Source organism: Quercus robur, chromosome 7 (assembly GCF_932294415.1).
Source record: "Quercus robur chromosome 7, dhQueRobu3.1, whole genome shotgun sequence".
NCBI lineage: Eukaryota > Viridiplantae > Streptophyta > Magnoliopsida > Fagales > Fagaceae > Quercus > Quercus robur.
The window spans coordinates 15,774,552-15,798,820 of NC_065540.1; the positions used below are offsets into that span (position 1 = coordinate 15,774,552).

At 36.5% G+C, this 24,269-nt stretch overlaps 1 protein-coding gene and 1 pseudogene across 1 annotated transcript; both read left to right on the plus strand.

The window, feature by feature from the left end:
• Positions 1-10,162: 10,162 nt before the first annotated feature.
• Positions 10,163-10,774, plus strand: LOC126691069 (uncharacterized protein At4g02000-like). The gene has a single exon (XM_050386149.1). It carries the CDS (start codon positions 10,163-10,165, stop codon positions 10,772-10,774), a length of 612 nt encoding a protein of 203 aa, XP_050242106.1.
• A 5,151-nt stretch (positions 10,775-15,925) lies between these two features.
• Positions 15,926-20,572, plus strand: LOC126691070 (CASP-like protein 4B1; annotated as a pseudogene).
• Positions 20,573-24,269: the final 3,697 nt, after the last annotated feature.

Sequence of the window (24,269 nt, forward strand, 5' to 3'; positions counted from 1 at the left end):
CTTCAGGAGGGAGCTTCACACACATAGACACTTTTTTTTTAGAGAGTTTCAACCTATGGCGTCTGCTTTTGATGATAACTCTTTATTATCAAATTAAGATACCAATTAGTTTTTGGTATAAGCGGGACTGAACCCCAAATCTCTTATACAACTATCAGAGACTTTACCAGTTGAGTTAATTGGAACCCACACACACATAGATACTTAGATTAAATTAGACTAGAAATTATATCTTGTAAAAAAAAAAAAAAAAAAAAAATCAATCGTAATTAATGCCTTTTAGACATTTGTTAACTGAACTCATTAAGTAATTATCACAGCTTTACGTCAATGATACCCTAATTAGATAATGATTAATATTAGTTTTATGGGTCCAATTAATAGATACTCTTAGGATTTTTTATAGTGGATCATTTTAAGAAAATTTTAATACTACTTTTATAAGAAATATAAAAAACTATAAAAAAAGTTAGTTAATTTTTTATTTTTCCATAATAATTTTATTATAAAAATGGTTTGCTAATAAATGTCATTAGGCACTCGTTAACTTTTCCCTAGTTTTATTACCAATTTTATTTGGTAAATCTTATAAATAATGTGTCAACTTCTAAACATAAAACAAGATTCTTAGTAGTGTTCTATGTCGTTTGAACCCCTATCCTCCCTCATTTACTATCTACCTATCTATCTTATGAATAAAACATAAAACAAGTAAGTAATAAATATATGACACAATCATATTTATTGTCAAGTCAATTTGTAAGACTTTTAGGTTATGTTTGGTAACAGTTTTTGTTTTCTATTTTCAAAAACTTGTTTTTGGGAATATAAAGAAAAAAATATTTTCTTGTATTTTTGAAATCAAAAACATGTTTGGTTAGTTGAAATTAAAAAAAAAATAGTTTTTTGAAGAAAAAAAAATAGAAAATACTAAAATATGTTGTTACTAGGATTTGATCTTTAATGCTAACTCATTAATTGAGAAAGAAAATGCATGTTTTTATTGACTTTTGAAAACTAAAAATTGAAAACAGTCTTTTGCATGTTTTATGTTTCCTTTACAAATTGAGTTTTGAGAACAATTTTTTGTTTTTTGTCTATTTTAGATTGCCAAACAAGTTTTTATTCTCAAAAATAGAATTTTTTTTTTTGAAAATAAAAAATAAGGAGAAAAAACAGTTACCAAACATACATTTAATATTTTATTATAAAACTCATTCTTGGTGTAAATAAGAAAAAAAATTTAAACAATTTTATATCACTCAATATATTTTTATTAGATGTCTATTTTGATAATCTAATGTTGGATTATGATTTCTACTTATACCCTCCATTTAAATTTTCAAAATGATTAGTGATAAATAACTGTAAGGACTCAATTTGTAACGACCCCAAATTGGTTTATTGGGTTCGAACGTTAAAGGTCCAAATAATAAATTTGTAGAGAGTGGGCTTAAAGGCTAGGCCTTGGTTATTGGACAGTAGTTAGTCATGGTGTTCATGATGATCGCACGGGAGTGGATTGAGTGTATCCAAGAAGACTTTCTCCTCGGCACAGCTTGGGTGGCTCTGGTTCTTAGCCTTTGTCCGAGGAGCTTAATGTTCTTATTATTCTTTTTACTTTAGGGTTCAATGGCCCTGGAGACGATCTGCCTCTCCTTTTTTTTTGGCTGCTTCCTCCTCCTTTTATACTAGCTTTTCCCCTCTCTCATACGTCCACGTGTAGGTTTCGCTTTTTAGGGCTGATTCTTGTCTTGTTAGCCCATACCCAAAGTGGTTCAGGTGTAGAATACTTAATTGCAATATTGGCAGCCTTTCCCTTGAACCGCTCCTACACTGTACTCGCTCTTTCTTCTGGGAGCGCTTTGGGGGCTGCCTTTAATAGCGTGCCATTCTTTCCTTCTAAATTTTGGGATGCCGAGGACAAGATCGTCCTCGACTACACCTCTAGGCCATTTGGACTTTTGTTGCACGTCCTCGACAATGTCTCTCCTCGGCTCGGGCCTTGGGCCCTAATGTAAAGTGGGCCGGGATCACAAATTCTCTGACCCCACAATAGCCCCTCAAAATCCTGCTGTCCAGCCCCTCGGACGGAGAGGAGGGTTTTGGTGACATTGGGCCTATGTCACGACTTACCAAGTCTTATCCTTCATCAATGCCGAAGCCTCTTCGTTTGCCTGGGACACGCTCCTAGTAATGAGACATTCTTTTAGTTTTACCCACGCAGCGTTCTTGCCATTTCGGTGCACGAGGCGCGTCTTTAATAAGGTCTCTTTATGAGGCAATGCGAATCCAACGACTGAAGACGGCTTTGGGAATTGAGCGAGACTTATCTCGTTTGTAGTTTTTCTTGGAGATTTGTACAGATTAAATGTCGCCAGGCTTGCCCCCTATATAAGAAGCACGGTGAGGGGTCATTTCCTTTATTTGCAGACCCTTTAAGCTTTTCAAATCCCTAACCCTCTAGTTGTGCCCATAATCCCCATTACCAGTGTAACTGAGCCTTAGGGGGTGATATGGTCAGGCCAAGATGGGGGTGAAGGGACCACACCCTCTCCAGAAGCCTTGGGTTTCTTCGAGACTCAAGATGGCCCGGTTAGGGCAAGGGAAACAAAGACTCAAGACACTTCTTCCCCTTGATAAGGCAAGAAAGGAGCCTCTTCTTCTTTCAGCCAAAATTCGAAGCAGGTGGAGGTCGCATCAGATTTTTGGTGCGACAGCACAGAGATTTCTCATCGCCGGTACCATCTGCTCTCGCTCGATTGCTGCTAATATGATACTTGCTCGATTGCAGTCAGAGCTGGTACGGGGACTTGGCATCCTCGCTTCTTCCTCTCTTCCATCACTGGTGCCACCCAAGTGCCTCTGCTTCTTCTTCTTTTCCATCACTGGTGCCATCTAGGTGCCTCTGCTTCTTCTTCTCTTCCATCACTGGTGCCATCTGGACGTGCTTAGTCGATGCTAGAGCAAAATTGAAGGATTTATCGTTCCCATGTATTTTTATTTTCATTATATATATATTTTTTTGTTTTTCTTTTTGCTTCTGTAGTTAGCTTCTGGTATAGGCTTGGTTAGGCCCCTTATTGTACGCTGTACTACTTCTTTATCTAATAAAAGATGATTTTATCCCATTTTGCATGTTCTTTCTTTTCTGTAATAATTATTTTGCGAATGAATGTGCTGGTGCCCTTTTTCTTTCGAACAGTACTCAGGGCTAATGCCGTTGTTAACAAAGAATTATCACTTTGAACTTATTAAAACTGATGGGCACAATAATGCCAATTTCAAGTGGGTTAACCATATGAGACCAATCGGGATAATAGATGAATGTTTTGTATCGCATGTGGGGTGATCTCCCGAGGACGTATAACCTAAAATGAACTGTCCGAGGGGGTCACCAGGCGCTGGGGTACTTTGCCATGTTTCAGACGATATTCATAGTCTTAAGTTGTTTTGGGCATCCGGTTCGAGGACCGAGGTATGACTGTACCGGATCTAAACACTCGGTTACGTTAGTTTCCGTAGAGCTGGGGGTCCGAGGATCGCGCAGGATTTCTATTCTGTCTAGGACTTAAGCCATTTTCTAGTGGATAGTTTCCCCATAGGTTTAAGTCCGAGGACCATGCAAGACCTTGGTTCTGTCCAAAACTTATATATAATTTTTTTTGAAGTAGTTGGTTTCCCCATAAGTTTGAGTTTGAGGACCATGCAAGACCTTGGTTCTGTCCAAAACTTATATATATATTTTTTTGAAGTAGTTGGTTTCCCCATAGGTTTGAGTCCAAGGACCATGCAAGACTTTGGTTCTGTCCAAAACTTATATATTTTTTTTTGAAGTAGTTGGTTTCCCCATAGGTTTGAGTCCGAGGACCATGCAAGACATTGGTTCTGTCCAAAACTTATATATATATATATATATATATATTTTTTTTTTTTGAAGTAGTTGGTTTCCCCATAGGTTTGAGTCCGAGAACCATGCAAGACCTTAGTTCTGTCCAAAACTTATATATATATATATATATATATAAATATATATATTTTGAAGTAGTTGGTTTCCCCATAGGTTTGAGTCCGAGGACCATGCAAGACCTTGGTTTTGTCTAAAACTTATATATATATATATATATTTATTATTTTTTTTTGAAGTAGTTGGTTTCCCTATAGGTTTGAGTCCGATGACTATGCAAGACCTTGGTTTTGTCCAAAACTTATATATTTTTTTTGAAATAGTTGGTTTCCCCATACCATGCAAGACCTTGGTTCTGTCCAAAACTTATATATTTTTTTGAAATAGTTGGTTTCCCCATAGGTTTGAGTCTGAGGACCATGCAAGACCTTGGTTCTGTCCAAAACTTATATATATATATATATATATATATTTTTTTTTTTTTGAAGTAGTTGGTTTCCCCATAGGTTTGAGTCCGAGGACCATGCAAGACCTTGGTTCTGTCCAAAACTTATATATATATATATATTTTTTGCAGTAGTTGGTTTTCCCATAAGTTTGAGTCCGAGAACCATGCAAGACCTTGGTTCTGTCCAAAACTTATAATTTCTAGTAACTAGTTTCCTCATAGGTTTGAGTCCGAGGACCATGCAAGACCTTGGTTCTGTCTAGCACTTTCTTTTTGAAGTAGTTGGTTTCCCCAGAGATTTGAGTCCAAGGACCATGCAAGACCTTGGTTCTGTCCAAAACTTATATTTTTTTTTTTGAAGTAGCTGGTTTTCCCATAGGTTTGAGTCCGAGGACCACGCAAGACCTTGGTTCTGTCCAAAACTTATATATATATATATATATATTTTGAAGTAGTTGGTTTCCCCATAGGTTTGAGTCTAAGGACCATGCAAGATCTTGGTTCTGTCCAAAACTTATATATATATATATATATATTTTTTTTTTTTTTTTTGAAGTAGTTGGTTTCCCCATAGGTTTGAGTCCGAGGATCATGCAAGACCTTGATTCTGTCCAAAACTTATATATATATTTTTTGAAGTAATTGGTTTTCCCATAGGTTTGAGTCCAAGAACCATGCAAGACCTTGATTCTGTCCAAAACTTATATTTTCTAGTGACTAGTTTCCTCATAGGTTTGAGTTCGAGAACCATGCAAGACCTTGATTCTGTCTAGCACTTTCTTTTTGAAGTAGTTGGTTTCCCCAGAGGTTTGAGTCCAAGGACCATGCAAAACCTTGGTTCTGTCCAAAACTTATATTTATTTTTTGAAGTAATTGGTTTCCCCATAAGTTTGAGTCCGAGGACCATGTAAGACCTTGGTTCTGTCCAAAACTTATATATATATATATATATATATATATTTTTTTTTTTTTGAAGTAGTTGGTTTCCCCATAGGTTTGAGTCTGAGGACCACGCAAGATCTTGGTTCTGTTCAAAACTTATATTTTCTAGTGACTAGTTTCCCCATAGGTTTGAGTCTGAGGACCATGCAAGACCTTAGTTCTGTCTAGCACTTTCTTTTTGAAATAGTTGGTTTCCCCAGAGGTTTGAGCCTGAGGACCATGCAAGACCTTGGTTCTGTCCAAAACTTATATATATTTTTTTGAAGTAGTTGGTTTCCCCATAGGTTTGAGTCCGAGGACCATGCAAGACCTTGGTTCTGTCCAAAACTTATATTTTTTTTAAAGTAGTTGGTTTCTCCAAAAGTTTGAGTCTGAGGACCATGCAAGACCTTGGTTCTGTCCAAAACTTATATATATTTTTTTTGAAGTAGTTGGTTTCCTCCATAGGTTTGAGTCCGAGGATCATGCAAGACCTTGGTTCTGTCCAAAACTTATATATATATATATATATATATATTTTTTTTTTTGAAGTAGTTGGTTTCCCCATAAGTTTGAGTCCGAGGACCATGCAAGACCTTAGTTCTGTCCAAAACTTATATATATATATATATATTTTTTTTTTTTTTTTGAAGTAGTTGGTTTCCCCATAGGTTTGAGTCCGAGGACCATGTAAGACCTTAGTTCTGTCCAAAACTTATATATATATATATATATATATATTTTTTTTTTTTTGAAGTAGTTGGTTTCCTCATAGGTTTGAGTCCGAGGACCATGCAAGACCTTGGTTCTGTCTAAAACTTATATATATATATATATATATATATATTTGAAGTAGTTGGTTTCCCCATAGGTTTGAGTCCGAAAACTATGCAAGACCTTTGTTCTGTCCAAAACTTATATATATTTTTTGAAGTAGTTTGTTTCCCCATAGGTTTGAGTCCGAGGACCATGCAAGACCTTGGTTCTTTCCAAAACTTATATTTTTTTTTTGAAATAGTTGGTTTCCCTATAGGTTTGAGTCTGAGGACCATGCAAGACCTTGGTTCTATCCAAAACTTATATATATATATATATATATATATATATATTTTGAAGTAGTTGGTTTCCCCATAGGTTTGAGTCCAAGGACCATGCAAGACCTTGGTTCTGTCCAAAACTTATATATATATTTTTTGAAGTAGTTGGTTTTCCCATAGGTTTGAGTCCAAGAACCATGCAAGACCTTGGTTCTGTCCAAAACTTATATTTTCTAGTGACTAGTTTCCTCATAGGTTTGAGTCTGAAGACCATGCAAGACCTTGATTCTGTCTAGCACTTTCTTTTTGAAGTAGTTGATTTCCCAAGAGGTTTGAGTCCAAGGACCATGCAAGACCTAGGTTCTGTCCAAAATTTATATATATATATTTTTTGAAGTAGTTGGTTTCCCCATAGGTTTGAGTCCGAGAACCATGCAAGACCTTGGTTCTGTCCAAAACTTATATATATATTTTTTGAAGTAGTTGGTTTCCCCGTAGGTTTGAGTCTGAGGACCATGCAAGATCTTGGTTCTGTCCAAAACTTATATTTTCTAGTGACTAGTTTCCCCATAGGTTTGGGTTTGAGGACCATGCAAGACCTTAGTTCTGTCTAGCACTTTCTTTTTGAAGTAGTTGGTTTCCCCAGAGGTTTGAGTCCGAGGACCATGCAAGATCTTGGTTCTGTCCAAAACTTATATATATATATTTGAAGTAGTTGGTTTCCCCATAGGTTTGAGTCCGAGGACCATGCAAGACATTGGTTCTATCCAAAACTTATATATATTTTTTTGAAGTAGTTGGTTTCCCCATAGATTTGAGTCCGAGGACCATGCAAGACCTTGGTTCTGTCCAAAACTTATATTTTTTTTTTTGAAGTAGTTGGTTTCTCCATAGGTTTGAGTCTGAGGACCATGCATGACTTTGGTTCTATCCAAAACTTATATATATATATATATATATATATTTATATTTTGAAGTAGTTGGTTTCCCCATAGGTTTGAGTCCAAGGACCATGCAAGACCTTGGTTTTGTCCAAAACTTATATATATATTTTTTGAAGTAGTTGGTTTTCCCATAGGTTTGAGTCCAAGAACCATGCAAGACCTTGGTTCTGTCAAAAACTTATATTTTCTAGTGACTAGTTTCCTCATAGGTTTGAGTCCGAGGACCATGCAAGACCTTGATTCTGTCTAGCACTTTCTTTTTGAAGTAGTTGGTTTCCCTAGAGGTTTGAGTCCAAGGACCATGCAAGACCTAGGTTCTGTCCAAAACTTATATATTTTTTTTTGAAGTAGTTGTTTTCCCCATAGGTTTGAGTCCGAGAACCATGCAGGACCTTGGTTCTGTCCAAAACTTATATATATATTTTTTGAAGTAGTTGGTTTCCCCGTAGGTTTGAGTCTGAGGACCATGCAAGATCTTGGTTCTGTCCAAAACTTATATTTTCTAGTGACTAGTTTCCCCATAGGTTTGGGTCCGAGGACCATGCAAGACCTTAGTTCTGTCTAGCACTTTCTTTTTGAAGTAGTTGGTTTCCCCAGAGGTTTGAGTCCGAGGACCATGCAAGATCTTGGTTCTGTCCAAAACTTATATATATATATTTGAAGTAGTTGGTTTCCCCATAGGTTTGAGTCCGAGGACTGTGCAAGACCTTGGTTCTGTCCAAAACTTATATATATTTTTTTGAAGTAGTTGGTTTCCCCATAGATTTGAGTCCGAGGACCATGCAAGACCTTGGTTCTGTCCAAAACTTATATATTTTTTTTTGAAGTAGTTGGTTTCTCCATAGGTTTGAGTCTGAGGACCATGCAAGACCTTGGTTTTGTCCAAAACTTATATATTTTTTTTTGAAGTAGTTAGTTTCCCCATAGGTTTGAGTCCGAGGACCATGCAATACCTTGGTTCTGTCGAAAACTTATATTTTTTTTAGAGTGTCTCGTGGATTAGCCCCTTTGCATGTGTGTGGGGCTTAAACTTCATGTCAGAAGCCCTTAGAACTGCCCACGCGACTGGCACTTCGAAGTGTAGCCTTGAGTGGGGGCTGAGTTAGGGCAACATCCGCGTGTTGCTGGAAATGATGGAGTGGCTTTCGCATAGCTTGCACCACTACGAAAATTATTTCTTTCGAGGGGCCCTCATTGACAGGGGCTTGATCCTTCCATAACTAACCGCCGCCTATGCCAACGCACAAGCCTTCTCACAGACGGCGCTAACTGTAAGGACTCAATTTGTAATGACCCCAAATTGGTTTATTAGGTTCGAACGTTAAAGGCCCAAACAATAAATTTGTAGAGAATGGGTTAAAAGGCTAGGCCTTGGTTATTGGACAGTAGTTAGTCATGGTTTTCATGATGATCACACGGGGGTGGACTGAGTGTATCCAAGAAAACTTTCTCCTCGGCACGGCCTGGGTGGCTTTGGTTCTTAGCCTTCGTCCGAGAAGTTTAATGTTCTTATTATTCTTTTTACTTTAGGGTTCAATGGCCCTGGAGACGATCTGCCTCTCCTTTTTTTTGGCTGCTTCCTCCTCCTTTTATACTAGCTTTTCACCTCTTTCATACGTCCACGTGTAAGTTTCGCTTTTTAGGGCTGATACTTGTCTTGTTAGCCCATACCCTAAGTGGTTGGGGGTGGTTGTAAAAGCTGAAGAGCATGGCCCTATCAGGCGTAGAGTAGTTAATTGCAGTATTTGTAGCATTTCTCTTAAACCGCTCCTACACTGTACTCGCCCTTTCTTCTGGGAGCGCTCTAGGGACTGCCTTTGATAGCGTGCCATTCTTTCCTTCTAAATTTTGGGATGCCAAGGATAAGATCGTCCTCGGCTACACCTCTAGGCCATTTGGATTTTCGTTGCACGTCCTCGGCAAAGTCTCTCCTCTGCTCGGGCCTTGGGCCCTAATGTAAAGTGGGCTGGGATCACAAATTCTCTGACCCCATAATAACTATTTCGTCTATAATTTCTTTAAATTTCAAGTTTATTTTTTGTATTTTAATATTGCACAAAAAAATGAGTTTATTAATTGAATAGTAGTGAGTAATATCTAATTAACACAAAATTAGTTGTTATTGTTAAGAATAATATAATTGTGTAATCCAATGGTAAAAATTTTAAAATAATTAAAAATATTATTGTAACATTCATAAAGAGTTACATTAAGTGTAACTTCTTACCCCAAATTTATAGTGACTCTTAACATTTTCTTTCCACAATATTATTAGTATTACCACCTAATCCAATAATTTATCTCATTCTATAGCAATCACATGCCTTTTGTCTCATTGGGCAAAAAAAGTAACCTTTCACAAGACAAACGAGATAACTTCTCTTTTTCTTTTTCTTTTTCTTTTTCTTTTTTAGCAAACTTTTCTTATACTATAAAACTGTAAGTTTTCATTTTAATTAATTCCCCAAAAAAAAAAAAAAGTCATTTCTTACCCTAAAGAAACGCTCAGAAGGATTGAGACCCTTAATGTAATAGGTCCCAATAGTTAGCATCAAGAAAGTGACACTGACATGAGCTCCCCTTCCCTGTCCCTTTCACGAGAAGAACAAGAAGAGCTAGCTCGTAGTAACAAAAAAGTAAAAGACGTGAAGCACGCAGGATTCAAGGAAGAACTGGGGTTGGGGTTGGGCCCGTCATCACCAAACCATGGTCAGGGGCCATGGAATGGATCGGCTACATTCAGAGATAAACTTGTAGGTGAAATTCCTGGGGCGTTCACACAAGCTTTTTGCTTTGGTGAGCTCATAGAAGATGAGGCGGACTCGGATGAAGAAGTAGATAACTTGCGTGAAGGGCTTGTAGCTGTCAAGTTCTCAAGGGATATTAAGAAGCGTATCTGAACGCCATGGTCAAAAGCTCTTATAGTAAAGGTGTATGGCAGATCGTGGGGCTCAACTTCCTCCATAATAGGCTCCTTTCCTTATGGAAACTGGCTGGGAGGTTGGACTGTGTTGACTTGGAGCATGGGTTCTATCTCACCCACTTCTCTCTGAAAGATGATTATGAAACCATTCTCAAAAAAGGTCCTTGGTTCATTGGAGAAAACTTCCTCTCCATTAGACCTTGGGAGCCAGACTTTCGCCCGGCATCGGCAAACATCACTTCAATTGCTGTTTGGATATGGCTAAAAAAGTTACCAATGGAATACTATAATCCTGAGGCCCTCCTGCATATTGGAAAATCCATCAGTAATGTACTGCGAGTAGATTCACACACTGCTATGGAAACAAGAAGTAGATATGTGAGAATGTGTGTACAAGTTGATGTGGATAAGCCACTGGCTACTGCAGTTTTAATTGGGAAATTTGAACAACCTATTTGTTACGAAGGATTACAGAGGTTGTGTTTTTCTTGCGATAGAATCGGCCATTGTAAAGAAAATTGTCCGTATACAATTCGATTTGAGCCATCGCCGAGGGTGCTTGAAACAAAGGAGGATGGGATTTCAGATGGATAACCATGCAATGAGCATGTTCCTGACAACGTGGGTCCTGACGTGGAGCTCAGCAAGATCATGCATGAGAATGTGCGTGAGGAGGTATAGTCAGGTACTTACGGACCATGGACTATTGTCTCACGTAGGAGGAATGAGACAAAATTTCAGGGTAGTGGAGGGTCCCATATTGGGATGGAAGCAAGAGCTGAGAAAGAACATTACTGAAGCAAGGTTCAACAACGCTATGGGTAATTTTAAGTTTAGCAAGAGGCTGGCCAGGGAGTCTAAGAGGAAACTTACGTCCCAAAAGCCCACCACTAAAGCCCATATGGCAAATGTTGGGTTAAACGCAAGTACTAGTGAAAATTCTCAGGCCCAAGCTTCGTTGGTTAAAAGCCCAAAGAATCATGAAGTGGGCAACGATAAGGAGCGGATTGAGGCAGAGGTTTTTTCGAGTAAGCTGGACCATAGAGCTTCGGTCAAAGGCAAGAAATCCATTGCATGAGCTAGGGTTCATAAAGAAACTTTTCAAAGCATAGCTGGTAGTTGCCAAGTTCTTTCCTCTCCAATACAGCCCATAAATTGTCTTCCTCAAGAAAATCGGCATCAAATTGAGAGTGATGGCAAGTTAAAACAAAGAAGAGAGCTTTATCCATCTGTCACGCCTTGACCGGAGGTGGGCTTTGAGTTTAGAGGGCTCTGTGGCAGAGAAGAGCGCGAGGGTGGGCGCTCGGGGTCTCTCGGATCTAGCTTGGTTAGAGCCGATGGACCAGTGGTGGGCAGGTTTGATGGAGGTGCCAATGGCCTTATTGCGTGTAGTGAAGCCTTTGGAGAGACTGCCATAAAGAAGGTTGGGATTGTTTCAATGGATCTTGATGTGGTTTCAGGGGAGGGGCAGATCATGGAGATGTTGAAGTAGAGTGTATGGATCTTGAGGGAGGAGATCATGTCGTTACCTCCTGTTGATAGGTGTCCCACCCCCTCAACACATTTACCTCATGAATGTCATTATATGGAATTGTACGGGGGCTTTGAAGCCCACTTTCCAAGGGCATGTTAGAGAATTGATTCAGAACCACAATCCGGCTATTTTAATTCTGATGGAAACAAAAGTTGGTGGTGAGAGGGCTAGGGAGATTTCTGACCATCTTCCTTTTGATGGTGGGATTCACACGGACACTATCGGGTATGTTGGTGGTCTCTGGATGCTTTGGAATTCAGATAGGGTAGAGGTGAACCCGTTGTCCAACACTGAGTAAGAGATCCAAGCCGTAGTTAAGGTACGAAATTCTAATTCTAGTTGGTTAAGTTCTGCAATCTACGCTAGTCCTAGGAGTGCCAAAAGGCCCATCTTATGGAATAATCTAAATAAAGTCACAGAGCTCTATGAGTTGCCATGGGTCATAGCGGGTGATTTAATGAAACTCTATCAGCTGAGGATAGGTTTGGGGGTAGGGCTGTTGGGGTTAGTAGCTCCTTGCCGTTCAAGGAGTGCCTGGATAACTGTAGCATGATTGAAATTGGGTTTACTGGTCCGAGATTCACTTGGACAAATAAAAGGGAGGTCCATGCTCTTATTCAAGAAAGAATTGACAGATTTTTCGTCAATCCTAGTTGGTGTCTGCTTTACCCGGATGCTAGAGTTATTCATCTCACAAAGTGCCATTCAGACCATTGTCTTGTCATGCTTGACATGCTTCCAAGAACTAATAGAGGCAGAGTAAGACTTTTCAAGTTCCATATCTGCTGGTTGACGGATCACACCTTTCCAAACATTGTATCGCAGGCTCGGAGATAGCCTCATAACCTTGGAGAGGCAATTGATCTCTTTTCAAAAAATGTCACCGAGTGGAATAGAAATCATTTTGGTAATATTTTTGTTAAAAAGAAGAATATTATGGCAAGATTGAATGGTATTCAGCGGTCAGTAGCTTCCAAACCTTCAAATTTCCTCCTAAATCTTGAGAAAGATTTGGTGAAAGAGCTTGACACGATTCTAAGTCAGGAAGAGGAACTTTGGGCTCTCAAGTCTCGAGTAAACTGGATGATACAAGGGGATAGAAATACTGCCTTCTACCATGTCTCTACTCTGGTAAGAAGGAAAAGAAACCAGATTTTGGCTATTAATAATTCAGTGGGGGAATTGATTTATGAGGATAACGGAGTAAAGGAGCACATTAGGGATGGGTTTAGGGATATTTTCACATCCTCCTTCCTTAGTGTTCCTAGGGTAGCTTCGTTGGCCTCCCGATGGCAGGCCAAAACTTTTGGATGAGGAGACGACTAGTATAAGTGGGATTGTAACGGAAGATGAGATAAGAGCTGCTTTGTGGTCTTTGAAAGCTTTCGAAGCTTCGAGTCCGGATGGGTTGCATGCAGGTTTCTTCCATAGATTTTGGTTGATAGTGGGAAGTTCAGTAAGTGACGAAATGAAAAAGGTCTTTGTAGAGAGAAGAGTTCCTAAATACTTGAATAGGACTCACATCACTCTTATACCAAAGATTCAAATTCCAGAGACTTTAGGAAATTATAGATCGATAATTCTATGCAATACAGTCTATAAGATTGTTACAAAGATCATAGTGGCTAAACTGAGACCTTTCTTAGATAAGCTCATTTCTCCCTTCCAAACTACTTTTGTTTTGGGAAGAAGGGGTATTGACAATACAATCATAGCCCAAGAAGTCATCCATTCCATCAGTAAGAAGAGAGGAAAGGTGGGTTATATGGTGTTAAAAATTGACTTGGAAATGGCTTATGATAAGCTTGAATGGAGTTTCATTAGCGATATGCTTATCAGAGTCAACCTCCCCTTGGATGTTATTAAGGTTATGATGAGCTGTGTTTCGACGGTCTCTACTTCGATTATGGTAAATGGTGAAGAGCTTAATCCGATTTATCATTCTAGAAGGATAAGGCAAGGGGACCCTTTATCCCCATACCTATTCATTCTTTGCATGGATTTCCTTGGTCAACTCATAGAGGAGAAATGCAGTAATAAATTGTGGCAGCTAGTTAAAGTCTCTCAAAGTGGTCCGGCTTTTTCTCACTTTCTCTTTGCAGATGACCTTGTTTTCTTTGCCAAAGCAGACCTCAATAATTGCTTAGTAATAAGAGATGTCTTAGATATGTTCTGCAACTTGTCAGGTCAATCGGTGAGTGAAGCAAAGTCGAAAGTATTTTTCTCACCTAATGTTGATAGGGACACTAGAGAGTCGTTGAGCAATGTCCTTGGTTTTACATCCACTCCAAACATTGGGAAGTATTTGGGAATTCCTATGAGGGTGCCGGGAGCCTCTTCCCATGATTACAACTTCATATTGGATAGGGTGAAGCAGAAACTTGCGGGGTGGAAGACCAATTTACTATCTTTGGCTGGGCAAAATGTTCTCATTCAGGCTTCCACAGCGGCCATACCATCATATGTCATGCAGTGTACTTTATTACCGGGGAAAATTCTGGATGGTATGGAAAGAGTTAACCGTAATTTTCTGTGGGGCACTTTAGAATCAGCAAGAAAGATTCATTGGGTCAGATGGTAGAAGGTTACAAAGAGAAAGGAAGAAGGGGGTTTACGCCTACAAACAGCTAGGGGGAGAAATATAGCCATGCTAGCCAAACTCAATTGGAGACTCCATACCGAGAATGATGCTCCTTGGTCTCAAGCTTTAAGATCAAAATACTACAATAACAGAAGGGTGAATTTGGCAAATGCAGATAAGTTGCCTTGCTCAGGAGTTTAGGCTGCAATTAAAAAAGGAAGAGAAGTTTTTACGAAAGGGAGTTTCTGGATGGTAGGGAGGAATAGTACCTTAAGCTTTTGGTATGGTAAATGGTTAAAGGAAGGCCCTTTCAGGCAACTCATTTAGGGGCCCTTGCCTCGGGATGCAGCCAATTGGGGAATTAAAAACCCGAAGGGCTATTTTGAGCTTAAGAGTGCTTACAAAGTTGCAATGGGGGCTGATATAATCTCTTTTTTTACAGCAAGATGGCTATGGAAAGCCCCAACTTTGCCACGCATTAAAACCTTCATATGGCAATGTGCCCACAATAGCATTGGGGTGAAAGAATGCCTTGCTAGGAGAAGTGTGATGGACGATGTGGTGTGTCCCATTTGTAGAAGGGAAGATGAATCTATTTTACATGCTCTTAGGGACTGCCCTTGGGCTTAATCGATATGGAGGCAACTTGGTGTGTAGCTGAGTAATCTTAGCTTTTGGATGTCTAATCTGCGTGATTGGTTAGATATGAATGGTAGGATGAACACTAATCACATTGCAGGGAAACCTCCTTGGAAAGTTATATTCCCTTTTGCCATTTGGAACATATGGAAGAATAGGAATGGTGTTGTCTTCAATAGGAAAAATCGGAATCCAAACTTGGCGTCTGCTATTTTAAATCAAGCAATGGAATTTGTGTTTTGTGTTGAAACCCTGAGGGGGCTGACTCACCATGTTATCAAGAGGGTGCGTTAGGAGAAGCCACCTCATGGGTGGGTAAAACTTAACACAGACGGGGCTGCTGAAGGAAATCCGGGACTGGCTGGTTGTGGGGATTTGCTTAGGGATGATCACGGTAATTGGATTGCTGGTTTTGTGAGGAGAATTGGGACAAGTACCAGTTTTGTGGCGGAGCTATAGGGCCTTAGAGATGGTATTTCTTTGTGCAATAATCTCAACATACCTTCACTCATTGTTGAGCTTGATGCCAAAGCAATTATTGATATTTTGCAGAACTCAAACTATGAGAATTTCATACTCTCTCCTATCTTGGATGATTGCAGGTAGCTGATGGGGCGGTTCCATCAAGTTCAAGTGAAGCATTGCTATCGACAAGCTAATTGCTATGCGAACAGGCTAGCTAGATTAGGGACTCTACAGAATTTAAATTTTGTTTGTTTTGATAGTCCTCCTGAGGATATTAGGAATGTTTTGGATGAGGATTGTAATGGCAGATTCTTTAATAGAATCTGTAATGACCTTGCTGCTTCTCCTTAGTTTTTATTGAATCGTCTTTTTACCCAAAAAAAAAAAAAAAAAAAAACTCTCAGAAAGCTTTTGTTATTTAACTATATAATATATATACCCTGTTCTTTGATTCATTCATCCAAAATAGTATTTTACTCTTTGCTAAGTTCTAAGGCACTGAATTCAAAAAACAAAGAACATGTCAATGACCAACAACGACCATGCGTCGAACCAACATGTGGGATCGTTGCCAACTATCCCGACAGCTCCTCCTCCAATCGACAACGTGGAGAACCAAAGCTCAGTTACGGGGGTTGAGAGCTCAACTATCGTACGTCAGCGCAAGAGGGAGGATTTGATAAAGAAATTCTCGTTGGCTTTAAGAGGATTGGCTTTGATCTTCTCTGTGATTGCTCTCATTATCATGGCCATAAACAAACACAATGAGTTTCGCTTTCACTACGAATACGATAGTTGGGAAGATTATAAGAACGCTATTGAAGATGGTGGTTGGCAAGATTTCGACAAATATGGAGAATATAGGTAGAGTAATTCATGCGATTCTTAATTGGTTTTTGAGGTTTAGTGTCAGTTTGCGGCACACTAATTTGAAACAGTATGTGTTTATATATATATATATATATATATATAGTCTTTTATAAAAATTAAAAATATAGTATTTTTAATATTTTGTTTTTTTACTACTTAAAATATTAAGAGTACCAATTGAGCTATAAATTTTTTGACAAATTTAATTGTTTTTGAAAAATATATGCATAGTGACTCAATTGAAAAACTCAAGATTTAATTGTTAGAGATATAATAGCCCATTAGCATAGGCCCAGGCCTAATTCTACTTTGTGTGTAAGCCAAGTCTCCTACTTGTACTAGAAGTCTATTAGTTTAGGGTTTAATCTACTATATATACACATGTTATGATTTATTGTAACACAGGATTTGTACTACACTCTAATATATTATTGATGTAGCCCTTTAGGGTTTCCTCTGTGGATGTAGGCCATTTGGCTAAACCACGTAACCTCGCATCCGTATTAGTATATTCAACATGGTGTATCAATGCTAATATTTAATATGGTATCAGAGCCACCTTCATGTAGCTATGGTTTTCTGTCCTTATGGTATATTTAAGAGCAATCTTTGTCTTCCTTGGTGTTTTTTCACTGCGTTCATCTTCTTTAGCTTCCTACTGCTGTTGTCAAAACTCTCCGGTATAGTCATGCCATCGTTAGAAGTCACATCAACACTACAAGACTATTGCCTTCCTCAGACTACCGTCACAAAGCCAAATTTCATTCAAAGGATCTTCTCAACCTTATCAAATCTCAAGATTTCTTCAAGCTTCTATCTTGAGTTTGAGAGGGGGTGTTAAAGATATATTAGCCCATTAGTATAGGCTCAAGCCTAATTCTATTTTGTGTGCAAGTCAAGTCTCCTATTTGTACTAGAAGTCTATTAGTCTAAGGTTTAGTCTACTAAATATGCATATGTTATGATTCATTATAACACATGATTTGCACTACACTCTAATATATTATTGACGTAACCCTTTAGGGTTTCCTCCGTGGATGTAAGCCGTTTGGTTGAACCACGTAACCCTCGTGTGTTATTATATTTTATATTTTATGCTTTCTCTTCCGCATCCATATTAGTATATTTAACATGGTGTATCAATGCTAATATTTAACATTAACAAATAAAGTGTTGTACCTAAAGTTTTGATTTTCTAAAAATAAGTTGAGTTAAACTGGCACTAAGAATTTGATTTCAGTTTGGATTTTTTATTTATTTTATTTTTTTATAAATATTTTTGGCGAATGAGGTTGTGTTGAATTGGACTAGGTACGTATTGGCAATAGCACTTTTGTTGACTGTGTACATAGGCGGCCAAGTAATGCGACAAGCATATGAACTTTGCACCGGAAAACTATTGCTTCAATAGCGAAGCTCTACCTTGCTCGACTTTTTTGGAGATCAGGTTGGTCTCGATTCTTTATGAACTTTGATGACACAAGAATCAAAGGTGCCTTGACTAGCAATGTCATTGCCCACTTGCATGTGAGGGTGCCTTTAGGCTTCGCTTAGGAGTTCATAAGGGAAGGGAATGAAATGGAATAGAATAATAATATTAATAAGGGAATGGAAAGGAATGGAGTAGAATGGAATGCATTTAAGTAAGGGAAAGGAATGGAAAAGAATGGAATGGAATGGAATTAAATAACCTTGATTGGATGTTTTAAAATAAAGGAGTGGAAATGAATGAAATGTAAGTAATCTTATTTGGGAGCAACATGGAGGGAATAGAATAGAATTATTTTATGACAATATTATTATTAGACCTCTATTTTAAAATAAAGAGTTGAATATACAAGGGTATTTTGGGAGTTTTAGTAAAAAAAAAATCATTAAATCTAATTCCAGATTTTGAGAGGAATGAAAATTTAAGGTTTTAAGGGAATAGAGAGAAATGAGTGTTCCCAACAAGGGAATGAATTTTCCATTCCCTCCATTAAAACTCCCAAACAAAGGAAGGGAAGAATATTCTAAAATGATTTTTTTCATTCCTTTCCATTCCATTCCTTCCTCCCAAACGAAGCCTTAGAGTACTCCCAACTCCAAGGTACCTTGCATAATTAAACATCATCCTCGGTCTAATAGGAAAGGCAACTGTGTTTGTGTGACTACAACCTCCCCATTTTAAATGAATTTATTATTATTATCAGATTAAGAGTCCTTTTAGTTAGGCGTTTTGTGATATTAAAATAAAGTTTTTAAAATTCAAAACTCTGTTTTATAACTACAACTTTTTGTAGTTTTTTATAAATGCTCTTTTTTTTTTTTTTTTGTTGAATTATAAACGCTCATTTTAAACTCAAAGACAGTTTTCCAATAGTTTATACAAACGCACTCTAAGGGTCTGTTTGGATACTGCTTATTTCTGAAAACTGAAAACACTGTAACATAATAATTTTTAAATGTGTGAATAGTGCCGAGGGAAAAGTTTTAATGAAAATTTTGCTAAATTAGACAATTTGTGGGTCTTGTAAACAATGCACAAGACCCACTTTCATTTCAGCACAATCCAAACTAACACTAAGTAGTTTAAACTTTAAATTTAAAGGTGTTTTAAGTGTTACGTGATTTAAAAATTAGATTAAAAAATAATAATTTATTTGTTCAATTGACTCTTTTCATTTTAAGTGAAATAAGAGAATTTTGTTCCCACTCTCCTCGGCACAAATCATCAGATCCATAACATCTCCCTAAAATAAGATTATTTCTATTTCAAGTGAAGCCATTTCATGGTTAATGCTAAATATCAAATATAATTTAATTAGCGTTTGTTTATGTTTATCAATATCTTGTTTAAGTTGAACAAAAATGGGGATGGACACCTTCTCAAAAATAGAAATAAAAAAATAAAAAAATCGGGATGGACCAGTTGTAATCGGTTTTCAACTAACATATAATAATTATAATTAAGTTTTTTTTTTTTTTGAGAAATTATAATTAAGATGCTGACCTAGAGAAAGTCCTTAAAAAAATAAGTACTTGTGTTCTAGTAATTAAGATGTTGACCTAGAGAAAGTCCTAAAAAGTAAGTACTTGTATTCTAGTGGTAATATACTATTCAGTAAACTTAAAAGCACAACAAATTCCACAATTGCTTAATTTGATATATATTTTAATTGGTGTAAAATAAAAGTAATATTCCAATAATAAGTAATGTTGTACTAATCACAATCTATCATGTTAACAAATGTGAAATTTGTTGTGTATATTACATTGTTGTTTACTAATATATATTTAGATTATTAAAATTTGGTGAAAAGGATTGTAAACAAATTGTCCATAACCATTTTCTTATGCACAATCATCATAACATGTTATTTTTGTAGTTATGAAAATTTTTGTATCACTAGATTTATTGAAAGAAAACCATCTAAACTTTTTCATTTTAATAATATTTCAATTGCTTACTCATGCGTCACATGAAAAGTTCAATGAAAAATATGCATATATTAATAAATATTAAAAAAAATGGTTAAATTAGAAAATTAGTAAGATCAAATACCATATATAGTTTAATTAGAGTTAATTTTTTTTAAGAGAAGATTATGTTAAAATAAAAGGAAGAAAATAAAAGATTTAGACAAAGAATGAGAGAGTAGACGCAAGACTTATGTGGTTCAACTTGATAACTTTCATCAAAAAAAAAAAAAAAAAATTGTGTAGAACAAAAATCCAATATTGGGTACATATACGCACAAAAGTTGATTTGTAAGGAACATTTTTTATGCTTGAATCAATGATAATTGATATGCCTTGATTTTAGGCATGATAACGGCCTAACATGCCATAACTAAATTGTGTATCAAAAAACATAGAAGACAAATATATTAAAACACATGGCCTTTTTGGTATAAACTTTTCATCAATTGGTAAAATCTTTAATGTTTAAATAAGAGATTTGGGGTTCGATCTTCACCTATACCTAAAATTCATTGGTGTCTTAGTTTAATGATTAAAAAAAAAACATATTAGAGGTAATTTAATTAGACGAAACATATAACTAATAACATATTCACTGCAGATTATGGCGTACCTGTTGATATCAGCAGCATCTTCGGCACTTCCCTTGACCATTTGTTTGAGAACGCTAGCATACCAGAAATTTACAGATAGACAATTTATAGACTTTTCAGCATCAGCCATCAGCATGGCCTTTTTGGCATTCTCAATGTTGGCATTGTCTGCCATTAGCCATAACTTCAGTATACAAATTATCAACTCAATACTTGCCATAAATGTTAGGGCTTCGGGGAAAGGCTAGCTAAGACCTACTATTATCTGATAAAGTTTAAACCCCTTTGTAATCAACTTTTTGTATTTTGAATGAACCAAAATATAATGCATGCATTCTAATAATACTTATCTCATTTACTATTTAATTTATTGATTACATGCATCCACCCTCTTATTGCATGAGAACTTCGTAGCTTTGTCAAAGTTATATGCTATGAGATAAATTATGCATATATTTGATATATGAGATACATTCTCTCATTCTAGGTTGAAAGAAAGAACACTGTGGGGCACAAGAATTTAAATAAAGTACTTGTGCCATATGTCATATCCATGGCTGAGGAGTCCATTATCATGCTGAGGAGGCCACACGCTTGAACAGTAAAGTCACATCAATGGCATGTTACCAGAGAAGGTCATATTGTAGGGAAAGAGCCTCGGGGAGGGGGTTAGCCCTGACATGACTAAAGGAATGATGGCTACCGTCGCATTGAATGCATCCCACCAACCTTCCTGACTGCATTTATGTGGAGAAGACCTCTGAACAGTGTTGCCTCAACTCACAAGTGGTATGGGAAGGTGTCTGATAGGACAGACACACAAGTAGTGGCCTGGACGATCAACAAATGGAGGGCCAAGATCATCTTAAAGGAGCTATATAATGTAAGAGACCCTCCACGGGGAGGAGATCGGAAAATCTGTAGAGAACACATTGTAGCAACAAGAACAGAAATTGTATCCAATTCCAAAAGAATTATATACGAGAATATTCTCCTTGGACTTCGCTGAGGAAGGATTTCCTTACTTTAAACCGGTCTTCTTTGCCTTCTTAATACCCTTGATCCGTTGTGCGCATGGCCTGATCCATTAAGGCCTAGCTTTTAAGCCCACTCTCTACAAATTTATTATGTCGGGCTCTTTGGGCCTAAATCCTTCTATCCTTTGGGCTCAGGGAACTAAAAGCTCACCCTTACAGATAACAACAACAATAACAACAAAATTTTAGTATTAAATTTTTTTTTGGGTTGATTATGGATACTCATTGAAAAAAAATATTATAAGAATAAAAATTAACAATAAATACTGCAAAGAGCAAACAAAAAAAAAAAAAAAAAGCAATAAGGATTTATATAGTTTTATTTGAGAGCAAATATATCACCACAAATAATTAAACATTCTTCCAAAACATAAATTAAATCAAAACAAGACAAAAAAAAAAAAATTCCTTTATCACTTTTTAAGTCCATTATTTCTACCATGCTTTTACTTGAAACAAAAAAAAAAAAAAAAAAAAAAATAGTAACTTGTTCCTTTGTGTCCGCCGTTGTCTTCTACTGGGAGCTTTGCGTTGCTGTCAATATTCTTTATGGCTTTTAAGCCTTTGTCTTCTACTAAGAACCCTATATTACTTATTTTATTTATGTGAGTCCAAACCTTATAACTGAGAGTTCACGAGGGCATGCGTGAATATTTTGAAGGAGCGCCCCTGTTAAAAATTTCCAAACGTTAACAGACGTTAACAAGAGTTGGCAGTCCTGCTGAGGTAAGCAAGTTATTATGTGCTGGCATGCTCCTATTGGCTGGGAGTACAAGGTCAGCAGGGGACTACACAATAATTTCTCAAATGAAAGATATGTAAACATGCAAAACCACTTCTAAATAACGCAAGAGCAAATGAGTTAATTCAATAAGTTTAATTAGGGAAGATGTTCAAGATTTAATGAAGCTTTAACTTTAATTAATATTTGCTTTTCAAAAAACTTAAACATTAACTCCAATTAAAGATCCAATTACTTGTTTGGTACTCATATGTTTAGATACTTACATGTTCACATGATTGTATAGTCATAGGTCCACATGTATTGGATGTTTAGATGCTTAACCTTTTACATGATCATTGTCTCAATCTTGGAACTTTCTAATTCACATTACTCATACACGAACTTCAGGACTTAGAAGTGTGCACATATTCACATAAAGCCTATTAGAAAAACCCCATCTGATCACAATCCAACAACAAATAATGAAGGCCAACTATGGCTAGGGGGCTTGGGGTGTCTAACCTCTTTCCACCTTGTAGCCTAATTCGAGACTTAGTTTGATTTGTGGACCTTCATAAAGTAATTCGTGATTCTTGGACCTAGCTATAACTAGGTGGCGGCTCCCTTGCCTCTTTCTAGGGTTGACTTAACAAATTTTGGGGGCTGAGGAAAAAAACCTTAACCAAAGAATTTAATTATATTTAATTATTAATTAAACAATACATTTAAGGGTAAACTACATTTTTAGTCCCTATCATATGCACCATTTTTTAATTTGATTCCTAACCTTTCAATTGTGTCAATTTAGTCATTGACCTTTCAGTATCGTGTCAATTTAGTTCCTGCTGTTATCTTTTAGATGAAAATTGATGACGTGTCTAATGGCCAAAATAAAAGATTAGCTTCCATTGATGAAACAATAAACTAAAATTTTATTTTAGCCGTTTGCCATATCGGCAATTTTCATCTAAGATATAAGGGCAAGGACTAAATTGACACGACACTGAAATGTTATGTACCAAATTGAAATATGGTGTATGCCATAGGGACTAAATATGTAATTCACCCAACATTTTATTTTTTTAAAAAAATATTTTTCTTGCCTTTAAGATGCAAAATTACTAATTCACTTAAATATATACATTTTTTTTGTGACATAGTCGATTTTAAATATAATTATTAATTTAATTTTTTTAAAATAATTTACTTAAGCAAATACAACTATAGCAAGTATTTTTACCTAAAATATACAAATTAAATAACCGACACAGAATAAAATGAACCGGTTTTATCTTATAATTAAAAAAAGAAAAGAAAAGAATAGATCAGTAAGGATGGGAAAAGTTTGATGGATTACATTTACAATGCGTTTGGTAAAGGTGTTTTTTTACTGGAGTGTTTGAGTTATGTTACTCAGTTTAGAGTATTAAAACATTGAATTTAGAAAACTCCTCTTACTAGTTTTCAGTTTTTAAACAACGTTATTCAATGGCAAGTTAGCATGACCCCTTTTGTAAATATGTTGAAAATCATGGGGCCCACTTGATTCAACAACACATAAACTGACTTCTCTCTCCTCAAATAAAAAAAAAAAATAATTGTACTATGCTTATCATTAAAATAAAAAATAAAAAAAAAACACACACACACACATACCAAACATACAATTACGTTCTTCACATATTGAAACACATTTTTTGCTTTATGAATACTGTAAACATGCGTTTCCTCAACACTTTTTAAATCACAGTTTTCACATTATTTTAAATGATGATACTAGAAATTCCCAACCAAATGGGGCCCTTAGGACTTGCTTGTTTAGGTATTTGAACAACAATTTTTAGTGTTTAAATATTAAAAACAGTGGGCCAAAAAAAAAAAAAATACAATGCGTTTGGTAAGAGTGTTTTTTACTGGAGTATTTGAGTTACGTTGCTCAATTTAAGTTGTTTAAATACTAAATTTAGAAAACTCCTCTTACCAGGTTTCAATTTTCAAACAACGTTACTCAATGGCACTATTGTAAATATTTTAAAAACAGTAGGTCCCACTAATTAGACTACATGTCATCACTTTTTTTTTAAGAAAATACACACATACCGAAGACACAATTATATGTTTTTTCACTTTTGAAAAGATGTTATTAGAAATATAGTATCAAACACATTTTTTGCATTATGAGTA